Raw genomic sequence first — 21691 nt, 5'->3', positions numbered from 1 at the left:
ACCGATAAGCATGAATTTCCGGCATCGTTAACAGTAATAAAGGAGACAATCTGCGAGTTTAATGGCACACTTTTGTCGAGTCTCAATTCTCACCCACTTCAATTCCCCGTTTGACATTTCCAAAGAGCTACAAATACTGTCTGGGTTACAATCTAATTAATTTCGCGAAACTTGAGTATTACTATTTGCTGTTTCAGCAAATTGAAAATTTAATATTAATCTTACAGTCCTCGTTTGAATTTTTAGCGAATTTTAAAGTGAATTTTTATGCAGAGTAAAATTTTTCTGCATCGATTATAAGAAACAGAAGCCGAATAAAAATGTCTTTCCTTCCACCAACTCATTTCTGTCATAAATGCATAAAATCCATGGTACATTATTCGGAGATGAAATCGATATTAAATGTCGAAAACCACGAACAAATAACAAATTTGGAACGTCTTGTTCGACTTATCGGGGCGCACGCGGGCTCAAACATATTTTTACGAGATCTTCAATTTTATACGAAGCATAAAACAGTTTTCTGGCTAATATTATTTGATTGGTCTTCGGATGATCGCCCACGATTTCAAACGTGCAAACGTCACGATCTATAAATCTTGGCTCCGTTGATAAAGTTGCGGGCGACAGGGCAATGATAAAGTGTCGTTAGCGCCCCATAAAGCTGGCCGACGAAAATACTTTGAATGTCAAGTCCATTCTCGTGTCTCGGCCGTGATTTTATCATGCGATCAACTCAACTCGGCGGACATTACAGGAAAGTTTAGCGTTTTACCGTTTAAGTGGTTCACGGCCATCTAGTTTAAGCGTCGACCGTAAGAGCGGCTTAGCTACCGATTCCGTAACGATTAAATCCTCGGGGGTAGTTAATCTAAACTACCTCTGCTATGCTCTCTATCCGTGTAAAAAATCTCATAATCGATTTATATGCACATACTAATTTCATAACCGAAAATCACGCGTCCTGGTGGTTCTAGAATTTTTATTGTTTCCGCTCGCAGTTCGTTGACTTCGTCCCCCGTTTGGGATGGGAACATTCAACGGACCTTTATTCATACATTAAACCAATCAAGTAAATGATTAATCAAAAATTCTATTAGAAGGACTAGCCAAAAACTAAAATCAAGGGTATATTTGTTCAAACGTTAGCACAACATTTGCAATTGCGCTCTATTAAAAGTTCAAAAATCACCCCTCGGGATGGAGGGTGTGGAGTGACTGTTGCTAGCAGAGACACAGGTACTTTTGGTGAAAGGCGAAGCATCGAAAAGCCCGTGAAAGTTGTCGGGGTAGTTCAGGATGGGCCGAAAAGTAGGAACAGACGCATCCCTTCAGGAGCAGCCGAAAAAGCGACGGAAACGGCGCTGGGTTCGCCGAGTTCGATTAGCCGAATATAGATTTACCACCGGAAACAAATGCGCGGCTGAAAGATAGTCGGGGTGCTTGTGATCCTGTCCAGCCCTGGCCGCCCTTCGAAAATCAAAGCTGATTTATGCGTCGGGGTGGTCGCGGTCTCGTGGCCGGAAAAAAAATCCATATTTAAACCGTCGTCTGATTCGCGTTGTCCCGCGTATCCAGCCAATCGTGACAGCGTAATGGCCACCGTTTTAGCAGGAGAAGTTGCCAACACGGCCAGTAGATGCCGTTCTGGTCGAAAGTCGTAAATCCTCCGGGGATTCCCGCCCATCGGGCACTGGTGGGCGGGGCCACGATATCCCGTGACGTCAGCCTGCCTCCCTACCACGTTCCGGTCAGGTTTAAGTTAGGTCTCTGCCTCCACCACCGTCCCCAGCTCTGTCTCCCCACCTCCCACCGCCCCCTACCCTCGATGGAGACGCTTTCAGAGCCCCCCCGCCTCCTAAAGCCGGATCCCACCGTCTTTCCATGGACGCAGAACTCTGTCTCGGGTGGGCCAGCGTATCCCCGGTCATCTTCATAAATGCGAGTCGGCCGTTTCAAATGGTATTGAGGCTAATTCGAGCGGCGCTTATGCGATACAGTGTTTGTTTACTGCTCGCTAAAGCGGCCCGGATTAAATATAAAACAGTTGACAGAGCGTAGACGTCGGGCTAGACGGAGTGGCGCTAGCTGGCAGCCCTGGCGACGTCCGACGGTCGCCTTCTTACGTCCGGCCTTCTTTTGCTTCTGCAAACACGTCTTCCAAATTCGTTGTCATTCATTCCTCGCTCTGTTCATTTTTCGTCACTCATGTCCCTCCGCTATCGAATCTCCGCTTCTTCGGGAGCAATGTTAATCGACACTGCTCCACTTAAGAGTAACTTTCAACATCCAAATGTTAATCTAGGCTCTTTAAAAATCGTACTTGTTCTTGTGAGAAATCGTCATTAAAAAATAGAAACGATTAGACTGAGGTTTTTTTCCAAGATAAATATTTCCAGCGTCAATTTGATCATTGTAACATGCTGGAAAGAGTGTAATGGAATCCTTGAATTTCCGACCCCAAACTAGGTGAAGCCAAACCATTTCTACACGTCTCTCTATCGGCTCAGACTGAAAATATCAGATCGCAGTACATTCCCGTCCAACCGCATTATTCTAACGATTCTATCCCAAAGTTAGGGGTGCAATCGAGTCTCTCAAAAAGCAGGAACATAGGTCAGTCGTTCCCTGGTCGTGGACCGAAAGGTTTTCCTCAAAGCGTCCTCTTTCTATCTCGGTTCTAGGGAAGCTATATTTAGTGAATTTCGAAAGAGTGCATAGAAATCCTTGCGGGAGCCTTTTCGAACCTTCGAACTGTAGCCCCGACTCTCTGTTTTCCTACGTCCATGTGCTTGTTACCATTGTGTACGTACTAAATGGATCCCGAGCTCCCTCTCGCATCGGATGACAACAGGACGAACGCGTTCTGCGTGTTTTATCGGTGCACATGTACCACGATGCTTGTGTGTAACAGAGAGACAGAGAGAGAGAGACAGAGAGAGAGTGAGAGAGAGAGAGATGGGGTTGTTCGCGTGGTGGTAGTCGCGGGCGCAATATTCCCTGGCCAAATTGTGTGTTATAGGAATAGCGAAACTAGTATCCGTCTCGAGGGAAATGTAGACCTTTAGTCTGCAGCAGCAGTTGGATTGCGTCTGTGGAGACGGTACGCCACTAAAAAGATCAATACGCCATCGCAGCTCGCCTGTTCATCGGAATCTAGATGCCGCGAGCGCACCGAGAGAGAGAGGAAGAGAGAGTTTCTCTCTCTTTCTCCCTCGCTTCTCTCGGAACGAACACCACCAAACTCGAATATTGTTTCACCCGTTTCGGTCCTGATACGTGAACCACCATTTTGGAAAACCGAATGGTCGTACGCCCTTTCCTAATGGCCGAACTTCCCTCCGCGTTACTTAATAGCGAATAGAACAGACGCCGTTAGTTTTAACACCTTATCCCCTCGGTTTTGCGAAACTACCGTTCACCGTGACTCCAGTTTTCGACGTTTTTCGATCCAATCGCGTTTTACACTGTTTAAAACGCGTTTCGACCTCCGGAGAATCTGCAGACTTAGTTTTCGCAGCTATCGTTCCCGTTCTCGTTTTGTCCCTTAATTATTTATTTGACAGGGATTGCTTGTTTCATCCCCCAATGGCCCACCCCTAATTTTTACGTTTATTATCGTTTTGTTATTTTTACAGGATGATGTAAGATAGTGTACGCAGTGTTCTCTTGAAATATTCGTATAAAATATTCTTCGCACTAATTTTAAGACCATCTTAAATAATTCAATCGAGACTTAAATGAATAATTTCCCTTCTGTATGAAGTTAGTTCGTCGTTTAGTACAAAGCTCCAGGCAGCCAAAATAGTAGCACAACACAAGAGGATGGCGAGGTTGTTTATCACGGTGTCGTATCACTTCCTCCAAAATAATAGTGGCAGCTAGTAAAAGAATTATGTTGAATACATACCTCTTGTTTCGAGAAAGCAAAGTACGGCCGAGGATTTAGGTTTGGCAAAGTGCTCCGGATTCTATTGGAAGGATGGCGTAAAAGGGGGACGGCAAGGATGGTTGGAATAAAATTCGAGATCGTCGCGATTCCTCGTTCGAGGCCACCGATAAGCAGATTTCTTGAGAAATTGCGGTCGGTGGCAACTAGTGCCAAAATCTCGGACCGAGAGAGGTCTTGGTAGCGGAATGCCACGGGAGAAAACAAAGAGATAAGTTCGAAAGCTGCAAAACATTTCTATCCCCCGGGCGGGCGGGCGCGGCCGAGCTTCGCCCCGGACCGAATCCCGAACGATTCGGCTGCTTTCCATTGTTCCAGAAATATTTGTGTGTTTACTACGAAAGTAATGCTCTTTTCTTAACTCCCACACCCTTATCGCCGCAGCTATGACGGAAACTTGGCCCCCGGTGTTATTACGCTCTCCGGGATAGGGATCTCTGCCCTCCGCAGAGAGCTCTGGGATCTATGGAAATTATCTTTTCCACCTAACATTCCGAACCCTTCGGCTCTTGTTTGCTCGCGATTCGATTCCATTCGATGCGCGATTTAATTATCGCGGTTTACGATCCGCTCGTCAGAATCCACTGACGATTCAACTCGGTCCAACGATGTCAAGGTACCAAGATTGCACGAACTGGGTGAATGTCGTCCACCAGTTTCCGGCGGATGTCGCTCAACTGTTAGCCCAAAGGAGTGCAAATCCTACAGCATTAACTGCTAAAAATGCATGAGTGTTATTTAACTTCCTCTGTAACGGTAAAAAAGTCTTTCATTTCCTCAATCTCTTCCCTGCGAATGTGTATTCCCGGGCCGATAGATCTGAATAAAAGCAACGAAAAATAGTGAATCGAGAGATGCAACAATTTCGAAAAGATCGCTTCAAAATCGGAAACGGAACGTCCCGAGCACCGGGAGCAGCACGAAGCGAAATTGGCAAGGTCGAGGACCACAACGGAAGTCGCGGTACCTTGCCCGGGCGGTTTTCCCCGGGAAAATGAATTTCCCGATCGGTTTCTCGTTTGTTCGAGAGCGTGTCGACAGTTTGCAAATCGGCGTGCGTGTGTATGCGGTATTAACGTTGACACAGTTAACCGGGGTGCGTGCTGTAGCCGCGGCGCGTCGATGTGACCGTTTTACACATGTAAACGCGGCACAATGGCCGTAAATGGTATCAACAAGTGGATGCTTAAGTGCCATTATGAAACGTTGATTATGGGCATAAACCGTATTACGTATTATTTGCGGCCGTATTAAGATACCGCGCGTGTCTTCGCGCGATTATCGCCGGCCGTTTGTTTTTATAATTCGAATAAAAATGATGGGATCGCGCGGAGCGAGAAATGTGTATAGAGGAGTGCAAGAAAAGAGAAGAACGCGGAACACCAATGCGTCGCGATTACGCGATGGCAATCGCGGCGGCGAATCGCATGATAAACGAAGATCCTCGAAGACTATTTTTATCGGGCCACCCCCTTACCTCACCGACGATTTATTTCACCGACAGCGTGGAAAACTAAAAATTTGCATCGACGACATTCCGTACTTTGGAGTGTAGATTTTATGTGACAAAGATGAGTTAGACTTATTAAAAAATATTGAATAGAGGAAACATTCTTTATTCGGCCCCGCTTCTATAATTAATGCTCGAGACTTTCACTCGGCATGAATATCCGCTAGAGATCACGGCCCCTTATTTCATCTTTTAAAAATACGAAAGTGGATTTGCATTAGCCACGGGATGACCTAATGAAATAAAATTAAGGAAATAAAAAACTCGACGGAAGAGTCAAAGCAGGCGTCTCCATTCCACCGCTGAATTTCATAAATGAGACGTCGAGTACCTCAATCTTCGTTTCTATTAACGTGTCAGCCAATTACTCCCCCCTCGAGCAACTAATGAAGAAGTCGCCTCGCGCGATAATTCACGTTAAACGGATAAATTGAGTCCCCGAGCCCGCATAAGTAACGATCAACATTGACGGCGGATGATGTAGCGTCGGGGTTTCCACAGCGAACAGGACGAGTCATCCTGCGTTTCGTTCGAAGGATGACTCGGTGTCATTGCTACGGAGAAAAGTGCCGCAATGGTAGCCGGGTCCTGTCATCTGTCGAATTGACTTTTTCAGACGAGATATCGTCCGGGGAATTAATTGCAACGGCGTCGTACCGTCGATCGATAGGTTGTTTATGGATCTCGAATCGATCGTATATCGCCGGTAAATATTTCCGTTCCGTGAAAGGATGCTGGGCAGGCTAATCGGGACACGCGTCATGCTGCGAGATTGCTGTGTCATTCGAATAGCGTGTTCTGCGTGGCGAAGGGTGATTTTGCGAACTGGTTGCGGACCGATTTCGTTTTTTATTAACCCTCATCCGTCCCTTGTGACAGTTTTTCCGAAATAAGTTATACTGGTCTGATATTTGTAGTACATTGTAAAATGTAAGTACGTTGAATTATTCTTCGCACAGTTAATAAACTAGTGGCGCACCTTGTAGTAACATCTAACGCAACAGCGAATTAAACATTGTTAAGAGTCACACGGCCATTGCGGGTATATTTGTTCTTCAGTTAATTTTCCAGTGGATACACAGGAGAATGATCGCGGATTTGTTCTGCTTCCGTGAAAACGCAACGTCGATTACCAGGGGGCAGTTTCACTGTTCCGATTCCGCAATTCGATCGGCAGTTCTGTTAATTAGGCGAACGAGCGGCGGCTCGGTTAATTAATCGAGAAACCCGAGTGATCTTTCGGCCGACAGCGAGTTTCTACTTTTGCCGAGCTGCGCGGTTCACGCTTGAATAATGCCCGGGAAAATTATAGTTGCGGAACCGAGGAATCGAGGCCGGTGCAGCACAGAAAAAGAGAGAGAGAAAGAGCAGAAAAATTCGAGTTCCTGAAATTCTCTGGAATCGAAATTCGGTCGTGTGTAACCTGATCGGTGCGTACGTTCGCCGTTACGTCAAGGCTCGCATTCCTATTCTCTTTGTTGAACCTTTCAACGGAGTTCCTTATCGAAAATTTAAATTAGACATACATAGCGATAAATGATTTAGTGGGACGTGGATCTGTGTGCACGTCATTATAGTTTGTAAAATAGTCTCTTTTCACAAGAGACAGATTTTCGAAACAGACAATTATTTGTTGTAAGTACAGTAAGGAGCATAACTGATTCCACACACTTTAAATCAGAACAACTTTTTTATGAATGGACGAGACGACTTCAATTTGTGTGTAGGGCTAGAAGAATTAGTTTAGTAAATGATGTATAAAAAATATAAATGTTATTGAAGTTATCGATCGTAATAATGTTTAAAAACAGACAAGAGTTTTAGTTGTTTAATTGATCGAACCGTTGCGCCGAGATTATAATTCTTGTCTGTATAAAAAATATGTTGAAAAAATGCATTTGAACGGAATTGCGCTCTGAAATTTTCAGAGCGTATATAATTGATACCAGTTGACCAGACACGCCTTTTACATTTTCGTTATTGACCCAGCTAAAAAAGTTGTAAAAATCAATTTTTAGTATTGTTTTTCACAATTCCGACCAAATGCATTTTTTCAACTTATTGAATAGACGTCATTTACTAAACCAATTCTTCTAGCCTAACATATAAATTGAAGTCGTTTGGTCCATTCATATAAAGTTATTCTGATTTAAAGTGTGTGGAATCAGTTATGCTCCTTACTGTACAATTATTTCTAAAATCCGAACAGCAGAAAGTCCGAAATAAAATTCCAAAACTTAAGGAATGAATTCACGAATCTGAAAAAATAGTTCTCGAGGAAACCTTTCAAAATCCCTTTCCCCTCCACTTATCTATCGCGGAACAACTGTTTAATCACCTGGAGCTGAAGAAAAGCAAAAAGCAAGCAGCGACGAGCAGTCAGCTCGTTCTGCGCTCGCACGGAGTGTAACATAATCCTCGAAGCGGGCCCGAAGGATCCATTCGTCGCGAAGAGAAAACACCATAAAGCCCGGCTCGTCCAATTTACTCGCGGCGACTCGCGGCACGTACGCGATGTTTATTTTCTTGCAGAAGATGACATCGTTCAGATAACCGAAAGCTCGACGGTGTCTAGTGGGTGTGTGAGTGTGTGCGCGTGCGTGCGTGTTGGAGTGATCAAGCTTCCGCTACCGACAGTTATTATTACTCGGCGGCTGTGTGTTACCATGCAACAGAGAGAAGAGGAGAGAAGTGAAGAGAAGAGAAGAGAAGAGGATCGAGCCTGTAGTATCAGGCCGAAAAAAAGGACAAAGAAGAAACCAGGCTCTGGAAAATATTTATACGAAGGGGTTGAGAAGAGGGGTTGGGGGGCGGTGGTAGAAAGGGGGCTGCGTTCGGAACGCGTCCCCGGTAATCTGGCCGCGTGCAATTTACCCGAGCAGCCGGGGCCAATTATGCGGCGAACGAGGAAGAATTTGCGAGCGACGAGAAAAAGAGAGAAAGAGAATAAGAGAGAGAGAGAGGGGCAGGCATGGTCGCGTTGGCAACTTTGTAGTTCGCGTGTGCTCGCCGAACGGCCTCGTTAAAGACAATCTAACCGTTCTATCTGACCGGTATCGGGTCGAGCCCAGAGCCCAGAGACAAGAAAATTACGCGTTCACATGCGGCAAACAAAAAGGTCGAGGGGAAGAGCGTGTAACGAGCAGCTACGTGTCCGCGTAAATTGTTAACTATGACGGGGGCGGACATGCTCCGAGACTGTCCACCACCGGCTCGATGCACCACTGGCGTGTTTCAGTATCCCGCGATCGGAAGATCCACGAGAGATCGCTCTCGTCAGGAATGTTTATCGTAGATATTTCACCGGGGGCAGCTTAGAGGAACGCGAATTGGACAGATATTCGGCAGCCGACGTTCGCGCGCTACTTTGTTGGCTGCTGAAATCGTTACGCCGGTGGTCGTTTGGTTCCGCAGAGGATTGCCAGGTGGATATTAATTGGAGTTTCTGCGTGGAATCGCGGTGGTAGGCTGTCGGTAGAGAATTTTAGTGCGAATGGTTGCTAATGAGAGCGTCGATGCGGAGGTTTGGTATTGGTCCGGCTGATTGTGTGAGAGGAGGTAGTGAAGAACGCGTGCAGCGAGAATGTCGCGAAGATGCCAAGTGTGATACAGGATCGGTCAGATAGCGAATCAAATTATTATGGGTTCTTGTAAATTCGATTGGCACGGTCGCGCGCGCTTTGGTGGAGGGTTCTGATTGAGTTATGGCTGGTGGGAGCGGTGCTGGCGAGCGACGGCCGCCATCATGGGCTGGAATATGCATTTTTTCGTGCGTCGTTTCACAGACGTTGAGTCGGACATTTTTCTGAGAAAATTCAGCAAAATTTCTCGCGAGCTTGTATTCTAGTAAAAATTATCTTTTAACCTCAATCAGATACTCCAAAGTTGCAGAAAACGTATTTTTTATCGAATTGTAAAGTGCTACGAGTTTTTAATTATTCTCGGCTATTCGCACGCGATGAATGTAGTCTAATTTTTTCAACGACCTGTAGACGGTAAATGTTCTGTTTAGCATCGCCGCTTTATCTTCGCCTCGAATTACAGGGTAATTTAAGAGGATCTCGGGATGAGCTCTGAATTTGAGATAACAGACGAGACTTATTTTAGAATTGGAGACGTATAATTTGACAGATTGCAATCGCGCAGCGATATCGCGAGGGAGGTATTCGATGCGTGGTGTTTTAAACGTGGAACATCGAGATATTGATTTCACCCCCGTTATGGCGGCCGTCGCTTGCTAACAACGGAGGAAGCTTCCCTCCTCTAATCCTCCTGTTTTTTACGCAAGCATAAATCAAGCAGAAATTATGCCATTCTGCTCCGAATATTCTGCTGGATGGGGTTAAAAATAATCCACTCTGAATCCGACTGTCTTCCCAAACCTTTATTACCGGATCCCACCCTCGTCGCGTTTTTTAATCCTCCGGTAAACTCCGTCAACCCTAAATCACTAAAAACCAGCTCAAAAAGTTCTTCTCCTCGTCAGAATATTTTGACGTATGTTTTCAATGCGTCATTTTATTCATAAAATATTTGTATCATTCTAGTTATCATATTCGATGCTCTGCACAAGGGTTTTTTTAAAATTGTTTTAATCTGTCCACTGCGTTAAATTGCACTTACCTATTTTATAGTATCGGTCATTCGGCTCAAGGGCACTTTTGCCCATCTTATCCAGCTTAAAATTTATCCAATTAAAATCCGGACGACCAATGCGTCGCATTCTCCATTCTGCAGCCATCGGGAAAGCATGTTTCCACCTCCACCCCTGCGCAGGGGTGGGCAGTCGTTCATCTTGGCCAAACGTCACGGTTCCAAGCGAGGTTTTCCAGAGACCAGCCCACCGGGCTCGTAATTTATTGGTCGAATCCATCCTGACCCGACATTGTCTGCGTAATGTCCATGCTCTCGAAACAGTGCACCGTTGTAAATCACGAGCCGGTGAAGTGCAGCGTGCGTTCTCTCCGTTTACAGCTAGCAGAACCGCACATCGAGACGATCCTGAATCCTCGAGAAGAGGCTGGGCTCTCTCCCTCTCTCTTTCTTTCTTTCTTCCTCTGTTCTGCTGTAGGAGAAATTCTCTGGCCGCGACAATGGCTTCCCTTCGGCGTTCCCTTTGACGTTTCGCAGGCTCGGCTCGGCGTGAACGTCGAAAAGGGGTGCGGGAGTATCGAGCGACCAACCCTCTACCCCCGCACACCCCTCGTTCCCGACAATTTACACGGACGCGTAGCTCCTCGTTACATGTACCTCACTCCCACGCTATCTGTTAGCAACGATTGATTTGTTTTCTGTAGTTGCGGGGGACGAGACTGACAACGGTTTCCTTCCCTAAGCATTTTCGTCAGAAAATGGAAATGGGACGCTCGGGAAAATTATTTTGTTCGGGAATGTGCTGAGGGAATGGACTCTGGAATTTTGAAGCAGCCTGCAGATATTGTCAATACCCTCCCCGAGATTGTACTATACTATATATTTAACTCAAGATAATAAATAAAATTTCAATGTTAAATATTGTAGGACTTATTTAGCAGCTAAATTATTACTTATTTAGCACCGACAGGTCATTAAAAAATTACAGAACACGACTATAAAGAACTATTAAAGAACCACTAACAGGTATATGATAATTACACGGCTATCTATAAATCGAAGCAATAAGTCTCGTGTAAACAACGCAGTAGAATCGTCTGGGATTTATAGATTGTTCCAAAATGCCGGGCAGAAGCTCGACCGAAGAACGGCGCGCTGTAGGAAACTTTTAAACGATTACACGTTTCATTGAGCCATAAAGTTATCTAAATCGGCGATCCTCTAATAATTTCGAGTAGCATACGGTCGCCATAAATCCGTTCTGCGGCCGCAGGTCGCCTAATCGCGGCGGATCGCGTGTATCGGGGCACTTTCGCATCTGTCTCGCACTGCCGGGCGTCGGGTTTTCGGTAATTTTTATTCACGCGATAGGCGCTCGGTCACTGTTACGAACACTATGGCCACGGCGCACGATCGCACGAATCACAAGACACGTACACAACTCGGAGAGAGAAGACTCGTTCCCGGAGAGTCTCGTTGGTTCTCCGCGTAAGCGAGCAGAGAGTAGTAGCACCTTGTCGTCGACGGCGATTAACCCGAAAGGACTGACAAGAGAAACTTTTCACGATCAGATATCCCGCCGGCGGAAAAGGGAAAGGCTTCCGTCATTGGCCAAAAAATATTCCCCGCAGTAAAACTGGCAGACCTGGCACGCCGGGGACAGGGAAAAAGGAAAGTCGCCGTCTCCTCTCCGCCAGGCCCGTGGAGATCAAAGGGCCTTTCTTCAACCCTGTCTTTTTAAAAACGTGAAATTTTTATGGCCGCACTTTCGCACCGCAGTCGACGGAGTCCCGTCACAGTAACTTTCTCGAGACCGTCCGCCGCGCCGCCGTGGGGAACGATTCAAATTGTTTCAAAGGGTAGTTCGCACGCTTCCTGCCAGCGACGAGCCGCTACGGAATTCTGCGCTCCTTCCCGTCGCTTTTATAGAATATTTTAAGCCGCGCGATGGACAATTCCCGAAGATAAAATCACGACTTTCGAAATGACAAAACTTTTTTGTGGATTCTCAAAACAAATCATTTTCATTCATCTTCCATTACGGACACGACGAACAACATTTATTAAATCGATTTCCTCGCAATAAATAATTGCAGGAGAGCGACAAAGGCTACACTCGCGGGGGAACAAGATAGGCGAACACTGGCTCGCTGTCTATCTCGTCGAATTACAAGGTATAAAATTTTCGCAGCACGCCGGCGATCCGTGCAGCGATTTTACAGCCTCGCGGAAAGCCGCGGCGAACAAAACAGCGTTAAGTAAATAACGAAGGGGCTTGTAAACTCCGTTTACGCGCGGTAATATGTATCGACGATCGTTCGCGGGTATTATGGGCAAATTGGAATCCGTATTTAGGTGACTATTATAGACATTAAGCCGTCGCGTTAACGCAGCTGTTTGCGCCGCGAATGGGAAACCGTTTAAGAGGCAACAGCGATGTGTATGCAGAAGCAGAAGCTCTTCGTTGCCATCATCGAGCTCATGCTCGTTGGTAGATGGGCCCTGAACGATCGAACAAATGGGGCCCCCCGTTTCCGGTGCTCGAATCGAGACCCCCTAAACGCTTTACGATTTGCATTGCGCCGGCCACCGACAACCGCCATAAACAGACACCGTAAAGAGCAACAAGATACGATCTCAATTAGTCCCCGAAAGCTCGGGGACCACGGCAGAACGGGCCCCGATAAGGACCCAACCGCCGTGTTCCACTTATACATTATTACGACGCGCAACTTCTGAATTATGAGCCTCGGGGACTTTCGGCAATTCCGCGAAAACCTTTCTCGTTCGCCTTTCTTGCGCGCGAAATTAACGATAGGCTTTTAGGGGATCGATCCTCGGGCTGCCGGAGAAAACCTTTTAATGGCGTGCGAGGTCTCGCCGCCATTTTGGGCGACGTCCGCGCCATTCTCTTAAAGCTCAACATTTTTTCAAGGCATTGTAATCGATTTTCATGCCAGATAAAAGATCTTTTGTTTCTTCAACAATTTAACGAAATTGGTAATCAGGTGTCGCATAAGTTCTCTCGCTAGTCCCGAAGGCAGCCTCAACAGTTGGAGTCAATAATAGACGCTCGTAGCATCAATTCCGCGAAGCACATCGTCCCCGTGCAAACAGTGTCCGCATAAATTTGCATAGAACAAATACCTTTCTCGGGGTGCATCAAGCTAATAAACCGACACGGTAAAAACGGCCGTAGCCAAGGACCTAGTCCGCGATCGAATCCGTTTACAGCCAGCCATTAACTCCAGGATCGGGGACGGTGCTGCCGTGGGTTTGCGGCAGATTTATCGTTACCATTCCCCCTCTCTCTCTCTTTCTCTCTTTGTCTCTTTCTTTCCCCGCGACCTCTTATCTCCGCCATTCGTGGCTCTCGTTATCGTTTTCACGGTCCTCGTTGCGAACGTGTTTTGTCCTCGGTGACCCCGGTTCCCTGCTTTCTTCTGGGATGCGAGAATATACCACTGGCGAGGTCGTACACACGATTCTGCGAATCCTGCGTGCCCAGCGGCCTGGAAGCAAGGTCCTCTTGCTGACGTTCGAGTCCTCGAATTTGGTCTGACGGAGGTTCGCCTTGCCGCGATGCATTTCAATGTAGAACTCCAACGGAAGTTCAAGCTTGTTCTCCGGTGACCCCGGAAGACGTCCCATGACAATTTCATGGGGTTGCCATCATTTTCTGGTTGTAGAGATCATAGTGGTAAAGCGGAGATCCTTGATAATTGTCTGAAATAATTGGACTGCGGATTTTTACGCAAAGTAAAAATTGCATTAATCGCAAGAAGCAGAAACCAACTCAACAACCGAGTACTGACGCTAGAAATCACAGAAATGAACACAAATAAAAAATGATAATGTGCAGAAAACCAGCACAGCTGTGCCAGCTTCAGCTTCGATCTTCAACAATCTTATCACGATCAATTCCCATTTCCTTCCGAGCATCTGATAATCCTAATTAACAAAATCGCAAGTTTCAAACCCGCGAGTAGCACCGCGATTTTTCTTACGAGTCGTACAAGACATTCGATGAACCAAGAGTCCAGTCATTTTCTCCGCAGCAACGTCAATGTGGTTTCATTCCCGATAATCGACGAGTCGATTGCCCAAGCGATCGAATAATCACGACAAGCATCGTGTCTCGTTTGATAAGCGGTACACTGTGCACAGTCCATGCAGTGTCTCGCGAATCCTGTAATCTGGCATTTCGCGTTCGGCTGACTATCTTGTCGGCTCCCGGAACGAAATACGAGCAGGTTTTCGCGACAGAGGCGCGGGTGCCTTTTATTTTATCCGTGGAAGCAGCCCCGGCGTTCGTTACTTTGCGTAATAAGCGGGGAGCGGCGGCGGGTCGCCGATTTCTTTAATAATCCGCGCAACAGCGCCGTTTACGGTAATTGAGCCACGCCCTGCGAGCACGCCGTCGGGAGAAACCCGCTCCGAAAACCAGAGCCCGAGGACGAGACGAGCCACGATCATCCATCGAAAACGTATACATAGGGTAAAATATCCAAATATGGTATAGTCCCCTATTATGGCACTATCCTATATTTTGTAAAGGAGAAGTCGCACTCTAGTGAGAAAATCATGAACAGTGTGCAGTGCATTCGCACCATTCTCCACGTGTTGAATATTTTTGTGGTTAGATTTTCGACAGTATCATATTCGAGGAAGGTAAATGATTTTGAAATGTTTGGACATATCTGTAGTCTCAGTTTATTTATATTAATGTTTGTCAACTGTTGGTTTGGGCTGAAATCCATTTTCTCTTTGTCAGTAGCTAGTATTATCAGTCCACGTGGAGTTCCCAATATGGCACTACCAAGGGTTCCCTAATATGAGTGTAGCTATTGACATTCTTGTGTTGGGTGCCGAATATGGCACTAGGTGTCAGATTAGGGACTCGAGGTGTACCATATCAAGAACCCCTTTCGCTGGAACCTGCAAATGACACACCTCAAAAAAAAATATTTTTCCCAAGCTGTTTCAATTTTTGAACGAACTTGACCCCAGAATCTTATAGAGAGGAAATGCATCTACATCTGGTAATTTTTTGGACGAATAATCAAAAAATGACCAACAGAAAGTGGTTCATATTTGGGCACTTTACACTACTTGTACGAATAAACACAATTTTCATCAAAATTTACTATTTTATTTTCGATTACAATTTCTTTAACTATCCAATTCACGGATTGGATCTGCGAAATGCACGAATTGAATTCCTACTGTTTTAATTTCCCTGAAAGTATCTGGCAATTGTCGAATGAATTTTTGAAGCTATAGGGTTTGTCGCTAAACAATTTTCTCAGCACGCCATTCGTGGGTGCCATTTTCCAGACGTCTCGAACGGTTCGCCAAGAGATACCTCTGGCAATATATAAAAAGCAAAAATGCGACAATAACAGTATCCTACACTGATCCTCGGTTCTCCGGTCGATTTCCCCTAGCCCCGAGAATCCTCGAAAAAAGAAGGTCGCGGCCCTCGCTGCGGTAACTCATCGGATCAGTCGCGAGATTGCAGCTTCTCAGCGGAATCTCGTTTGCCACGGTGTGTGTCATAGTCGAGAGAAATACGTAAGATAGGCTTGGGTCCGAGGGCCGGTGGGCATTGTTCCGGTTGACGAATGAAACGGATCCTGCGCGTCTGTTGTCTCTTCTTTGTCCTTGCCCCGGTGTTTCCGTAGGGTCTTGTACGATTCCCTCACGGTTCCTTTGCAGTTCCCTTGCAGTTCCCGTGCGATTCCCGCGCGATTCCCTTGCGGCGAAACGGCATTGGCAATCTGCGAGACTGGTGTAAGCCACGCGGATGGAATATTAATTCGTGGGGTTAGAGTTACCAGTCTCGAAAAGAGAGGGAGAGGCTGAGGCGAGAGGCAGAGGCAAAGGCAAGGTACACGCACACACACACACACACACACACACATTCTCGAAGCTCGCGTCCCGACGCCTAGCCATATATCCACGTCGCCGCGGAAATATATATGCTGCCGGCGTGCCAGCCTTCTATCCCGTTTTTCCTTCCCTTAGTTATTGGTTTCGTCGTCGGGGCCGGATGCCGGGGAAGCGAGAGGAGACCACGGTCCAGGATACCCGACCCAGGACCTAGCCTTCTACTTCTTCTTCTTCTTCTCTCTCTTCTCTCTCTCTCTGTCTCTCACTTCTTCTTGTCGCTCTCTTTTAGCTTCGCTAGAGGAGAGACTCGCTAGGGAGGAGGAAGCGACGGAATGGTGAAAGGCGCGAGCTCCCTCAGGGACTTTAACCGAAACGTATAAATGGATGAGAGAGAAAGAGAGAGAGAGAAGCCGAACGACAGCGTTCATGCCTCCTGCCTCCAACCGGTCCCGAATTATGCTCTACTCCCCGGACAACAAGCTACGAACCCCGTCCCATTGATGGATCCGCGAGTTTACGCGCACGGGTCATCCCTGAGGTATCCTCCTGCGGAATCAGCGACGCGATGGAGGGAATACCTAGCTGCTAATGCGAATCGCTGATGGCCGGTCGATAGACGGGTTATTGGAGGTTTTATTGCAGCTTTGAGTCGGTCCATTTGGGTGCTGTGCGGAAATTGTGAATCTTTCGACGCGCCCTTTCTGTTTAACCCTGGACTACCTAGACTAGGTAGACAGAGAACCATTTTCCAGGAGCAATTGAATCGCGCGAAGCAAAAAGACCTAAAACTCCCACTCGATCTGGCAAACGGCGCCGATAGCGGCGGATCGGGTCTCCCCGAAATCATAACTCCGTCCGCGCGACCATAAATATGAAACGTACCTGGGAAACTGTCCATAAAAGAGCCAATAACGATGCCAGCTTACGCGGAAACCGCAACGAAGTATAATTATAGCGCAATTATATTTTCTATTTTACCGTCGCACACAGAAACACGAGCCAGCAACATTCGAGCGCTGCATCTCCCGTCATCGCTTCCAGTTAGGCGCATGTTCTCCGCGAATTTTTCTGGTTCACCTGAGCGAAGCTACCTGTACATAGACACCGTTATCCTCCTCTGCACGCGTGTCAGTACGAAGACGGGTAACTAAATTTCCCGCGGATCGGCTGCTGTAAACTATCAAGTTTATGTAGCCGAGCTGATTGTCACCCTTAATCGGCCTGTGACCATTAAGCGGCTTTTTCCCCGGGAGGATTCGCGAAATTCGCCTCTGTAAATCCTCCCGGCTACAGGATTCCCCGCGATAAGGGCTGGTGTGTCAACGCTTTCAACCGCGACTGCCAGGTTAGGGTACCGTTGACGAGATACAGATAATTGGGAATGGGAAATTACGCCGGCCGATACCGCGAGAGCCGCTCTCGCCGGCCTAGGATAATGAGCGCGTTTCAAGCATTCCGCGAAACCTGTTCGCGGAAAATTATAATTCGATACAATTACGCACGATTTTCAGTTTCCCCGTGACTCACCCGACTCGTTAGCACCCCTCCGACCCGCTTTAATCGATCCCTGTAATTATTATTCGATGAATCGCCCGGCATTTTACGGGCGTGGCCACGCTCCCTCGTAATAAAACAGTAATCTAAAATAACGAATTAATTCAATCGTTTCATTATCTTTATCTTCGACGTAACGCGAGGAACGCGATCTTCTGTGAAATTCGGATAAATCGTTCGGGAAGAAATTTTCACTTGGATTAATTAAATCGTGCGTGATGAGTAGACTGCGGATCTTTACGCATTTATAAGAAAAATGCCTAAATAATTCCATCCTATATTAATTCCAGCTTTTATTAATATTATTAGAAAAAGAAATAAATATCTACAATGTAATGATAGCAGAATTCAAATTGATGCTACTATCAGACAGGTCAATCGTTCTATGCGGACGATACCTTGCTTAAATTGTTTCAAACAAAGTTTAAATTGTTTAAAAAAAAATCTTCGACCTCAGCGGACATTTCTCAAGTTCCTTTCACCGATTTTACTTGCCACCTCAGACTAAAAGGCATTCTCAACACTCGATCCTCAATTACTGAACAAGGCACCATCAAGGGTATACATTATTTTCAAACATTCTACAACCCTAAAAAAAAATAAATATCTATCTAGCTCCTGTATCTTGCAATTGACGCAGACAATTTTCATTTTGCATAAAGATCCGCAGTCTAGTGATGAGATTACCTGTGGATGGAATTTACTATTTATATTCGTCTACTTAATGGGTAATATGTTCGAAAAATGTTTGTCACGAGCATACTTTTTATCGCATTTTGTATATGTATAGGAATCAATTATTGTTTACGGATATTCGATGAGTGTTTTCTCACGTATCGAGCTCGTATCGAATTTCCACGAGCGAGAAGTTAGTCAAGACAGCATCCCCCGCAGCTAACACACTTCTCTCCTGATTATGTTAAAACGTTTTTAAAATACTGCCGGAATGGGGCGGGTTGCACAAAGGCGAGGGTGCCGATACGTTGAGATACCTAGCATACGCGTGGAAATTCCGTTTTCTCGGTTTCCTCCGGAAAACGATTCGAACGCCAAAGAAAAGGGTACTTTCGAGCGGCCATCACCGCGAGAGAAAGCGAGGTTTTCCTTTTTCCGCGCTCGGGGCGTGCGTCTCGAGATCGACCGGCGCGGCGCGGCGCGTCTCGAGAGGCACTGGAAAGATTCTTCCCCAGCTCGTTCGACCGCTCAAAAAAGAAAGTACGGAACGCGAACCGCACGAAAACAGCAGTAAAATTGCCCGTGTGCAACTCGAGCCGGGTCGTTCGCGAAATTTATCGCTGTCCTGCACCGTGTATGCTGCATAATTGCCCGTGTTCGAACAATTCGAAATAAACGGCGATTACGCGAAAATCCCCCGCGTCATTCCGACGAAATAACGCATCGATCTTACACGGCCGTGGAATCTCGAATGGAAATCATTCTCGCCGTTTACCCGACAACGATGCTATTAATTACTGACATTTTTCGATCAATACCGAGTCGACCATCTGGAAGTTTCATTTCACGATTATCGCGTAGCGAATTATTGTTTTAAGCCGGCTCTAAATCTCTAGAGATCACCCTGATCGCTTCCTACCATTCGCTGCTAATAAAAATACTGAATTTATGCTCAAGTGTTAGCAGACACGAAATTTAAGATAAGTTAGATACCTCATAACCACGCACGGGAAAATACTTCTCGCAAAAATAATTGGAAGATCAGCGTTAGGAGGAATCCAAGCGATGAAAACGTCAAATGAGCAACAATATTAAAATTTTCCGCGGAAATTATCGCTGCATTTATATCTTTATCGTCCGTAATGCAACAAGATGCAGCAACAAGAAGCAAACTGGATATAAAAGTAAACGGTTAGGCGATGGTTGCGAAGATGGGCAGTAATTTCATTGTGCTATAGATATTAATTAAGCCCGTTGAATCCCTATCAATTTGAAGCTCTACCGTATCAGTTTACAGCAGCACCGCGATACGTTCGAATCAGAATTCACGTGGTCGTAAAACTAGATGCAGAAACGCACCGGTGCATCCCTTCACACACCGACGAAAACCGAAACCGCGTGCATTAAACTCGATAAAGGATCACCGTGGCCGTGAGTACCATCACGCATACCTTCTAAACAGCGGTCAAAAAGATCATCCGCGGTAAAAGCCAGATTACCTGGACTAACGAACGAATTTCGCTCACATAAACCCAGAAATTAAAGGCCGGAAAATTCACGTTCCCGATAATTCGACTTTACCACTAATGAATGTACATTAAGGAAACAGGGATTCCGATAATCAGTGTCAGAAAACTTTCACGTTTCCTGTGGCGATGTAAAACAGTAGAGAATGGACTGCGAAAAATGTAAGATCTTCACGTGAGGAGTAATGTAGCAACTTGGACAGGTGTCCAGGTGAGGAATGAAGATATTCTGGGTTCGATAGTTGCGTGGGCGGCAGTTCTATCGGAGAGAACGACGGATCGAAGTCGAGCAGAGTCCCTAAAGGCTTGTGGGGGGTCAAGCGGCGAACAATACAAGTTAGGATCGTCGAATGGACACAGGGATTGTAAGGCAAATGGGTGACTGGCGCATTGGAAGAGGACCTGGGGAACCATGGCGCATAAACCGATACGGTTATTTCGGAATATCTGCAGCCATACGCGACCACTCGATGCTTCCATTTCAATGTTCCGCCCCTCCAAGCGTAAAAGTGGCGAAAATGCGTCTGGGATGGGGTGAGTTTCTGCGACCAGGGCTGCTGCTGCCGCGAGGGAGGGAGAGTGAGGGAGAGAGAGAGAGAGAGAGACCAGAGCCCCGCCAGTGTAATACCCCAGTGGCTGGGAAAACGAGCTATCGAGACGTAAACTTCTATACTCCCGGAATTAGCCCTGCAGAGTCCGGGGAGGAATCGCGGACGATTCGAAATTCCGCTCGATTCGAGTGCTCGGAAATGCTTGCGGACTCCCCGAGACACCCTCTTACGCTTTTTTAAACGAATCTCCACAAAACTGTCCCCGTATACGTTCCTGGTCTACCGTGACCGCAGAATTTATTGTATCTTTTTTAATTGGAAAGTCGCTAGCACAGATTTTCCTCAGAGAATTCCTGCGAATTTGTAGGACGGAATTCTTCGATAGAGAATGTATGACATTCTTGCACATGTTTGAGCATTTCAATGAATTTGAACACATGAAATCAGTGCCGTAACGAGGGTATGAAGCGTCTGTGGCAAGTGTCTATATTGCGCCTCCCCGTAACCCAATAATAACAAAAAAATTAAAAATTTTAATGTAACAAGTTAAATTTTATTAAAATGACTTGCCTGTATATACAATAATGTATTTGTCAAGGTATTTGTATGAATAAACAATCTATAACCTAAACAAGAACAAATTTTTATTCATATTCAATGACGACAAAATAAAAGAAATACGAAACATAGGCATATGTTAGAATAATATAATAAAAGCATAAAACAGTTCAGCATATTTTATAAAGTAATTTTTCTCGTTTTTTCATTTGCAAACACATCTATTATATCGTCATAATTTAATGTTTTGGCAACATCTTTCTTTCAATTAATATAATCGCTTTTGTCCAATAGAAGAACGATTTTGCAATTTTTAATTTGCTACACGAACGTTTGCAGGAAGCTGTTGTTACAGGCATTGTTATGAAAATCCTCAATTCTATGTCTAGATTTGGATACGTGTTTTGTAATGAGTAGACTACAGATTTTATGCATTTATGACAAAAATGGGCACGTACAATTTAAAACAGTGGAGGTATTAACAAGATTTAAGGCCACCGGTGTATTAGGTTCACCTTAATAAGATAATTAAAAGAAGAATAGAATTTTTATATGGCTCCTGTGTCTGACAATCAATGCAAACATTTTTTATTTCGCATAAAGATCCGCAGTCTAGTAATGAGAGTTTGTAATTTTTTTGCAAGATTTCAACAGCGTCCAAGCGACCCTCGACCGGGTCGGTATTCTTTGTTTTGTGCCCCAAACCCAGTTGTGCCCGTGGCGGGCGCCTCTTTCGCCACGCCCTCGTTACGGCACTGCATGAAATAATGAATTTTCAAAGGGGATGAATTATGCTTTATTCCATCCTAGTGTAGCATTTTCTGACCAAATTTTATGAGCTAACAAAGTTCGTAATATTCTAGATGAAAATAGTGATCGCGAA

At 45.7% G+C, this 21691-nt stretch overlaps 1 protein-coding gene across 6 annotated transcripts in view; it reads right to left on the bottom strand.

Moving 5' to 3' along the window:
- LOC143208196 (uncharacterized) overlaps positions 1-21691 on the bottom strand; it is a 377481-nt gene that overhangs the window by 11181 nt on the left and 344609 nt on the right. Inside the window, exon 1 of one of the 6 annotated variants that reach the window (XM_076422367.1) lies at positions 10083-21598. The exons of the other annotated variants lie outside the window; for them this stretch is intronic. Coding sequence (XP_076278482.1) covers positions 10083-10332 — 250 coding nt within the window. The 5' untranslated portion in view covers positions 10333-21598. Of the gene's footprint in view, positions 1-10082; positions 21599-21691 lie in introns of those variants that run through there. 6 annotated transcript variants of the gene reach the window in all.

This window comes from Lasioglossum baleicum, chromosome 4 (assembly GCF_051020765.1).
Source record: "Lasioglossum baleicum chromosome 4, iyLasBale1, whole genome shotgun sequence".
NCBI classification, from domain to species: Eukaryota; Metazoa; Arthropoda; class Insecta; order Hymenoptera; family Halictidae; genus Lasioglossum; species Lasioglossum baleicum.
Note: the sequence above shows the minus strand (reverse complement) of the source record. Positions and strands in the feature narration are given on the sequence as shown.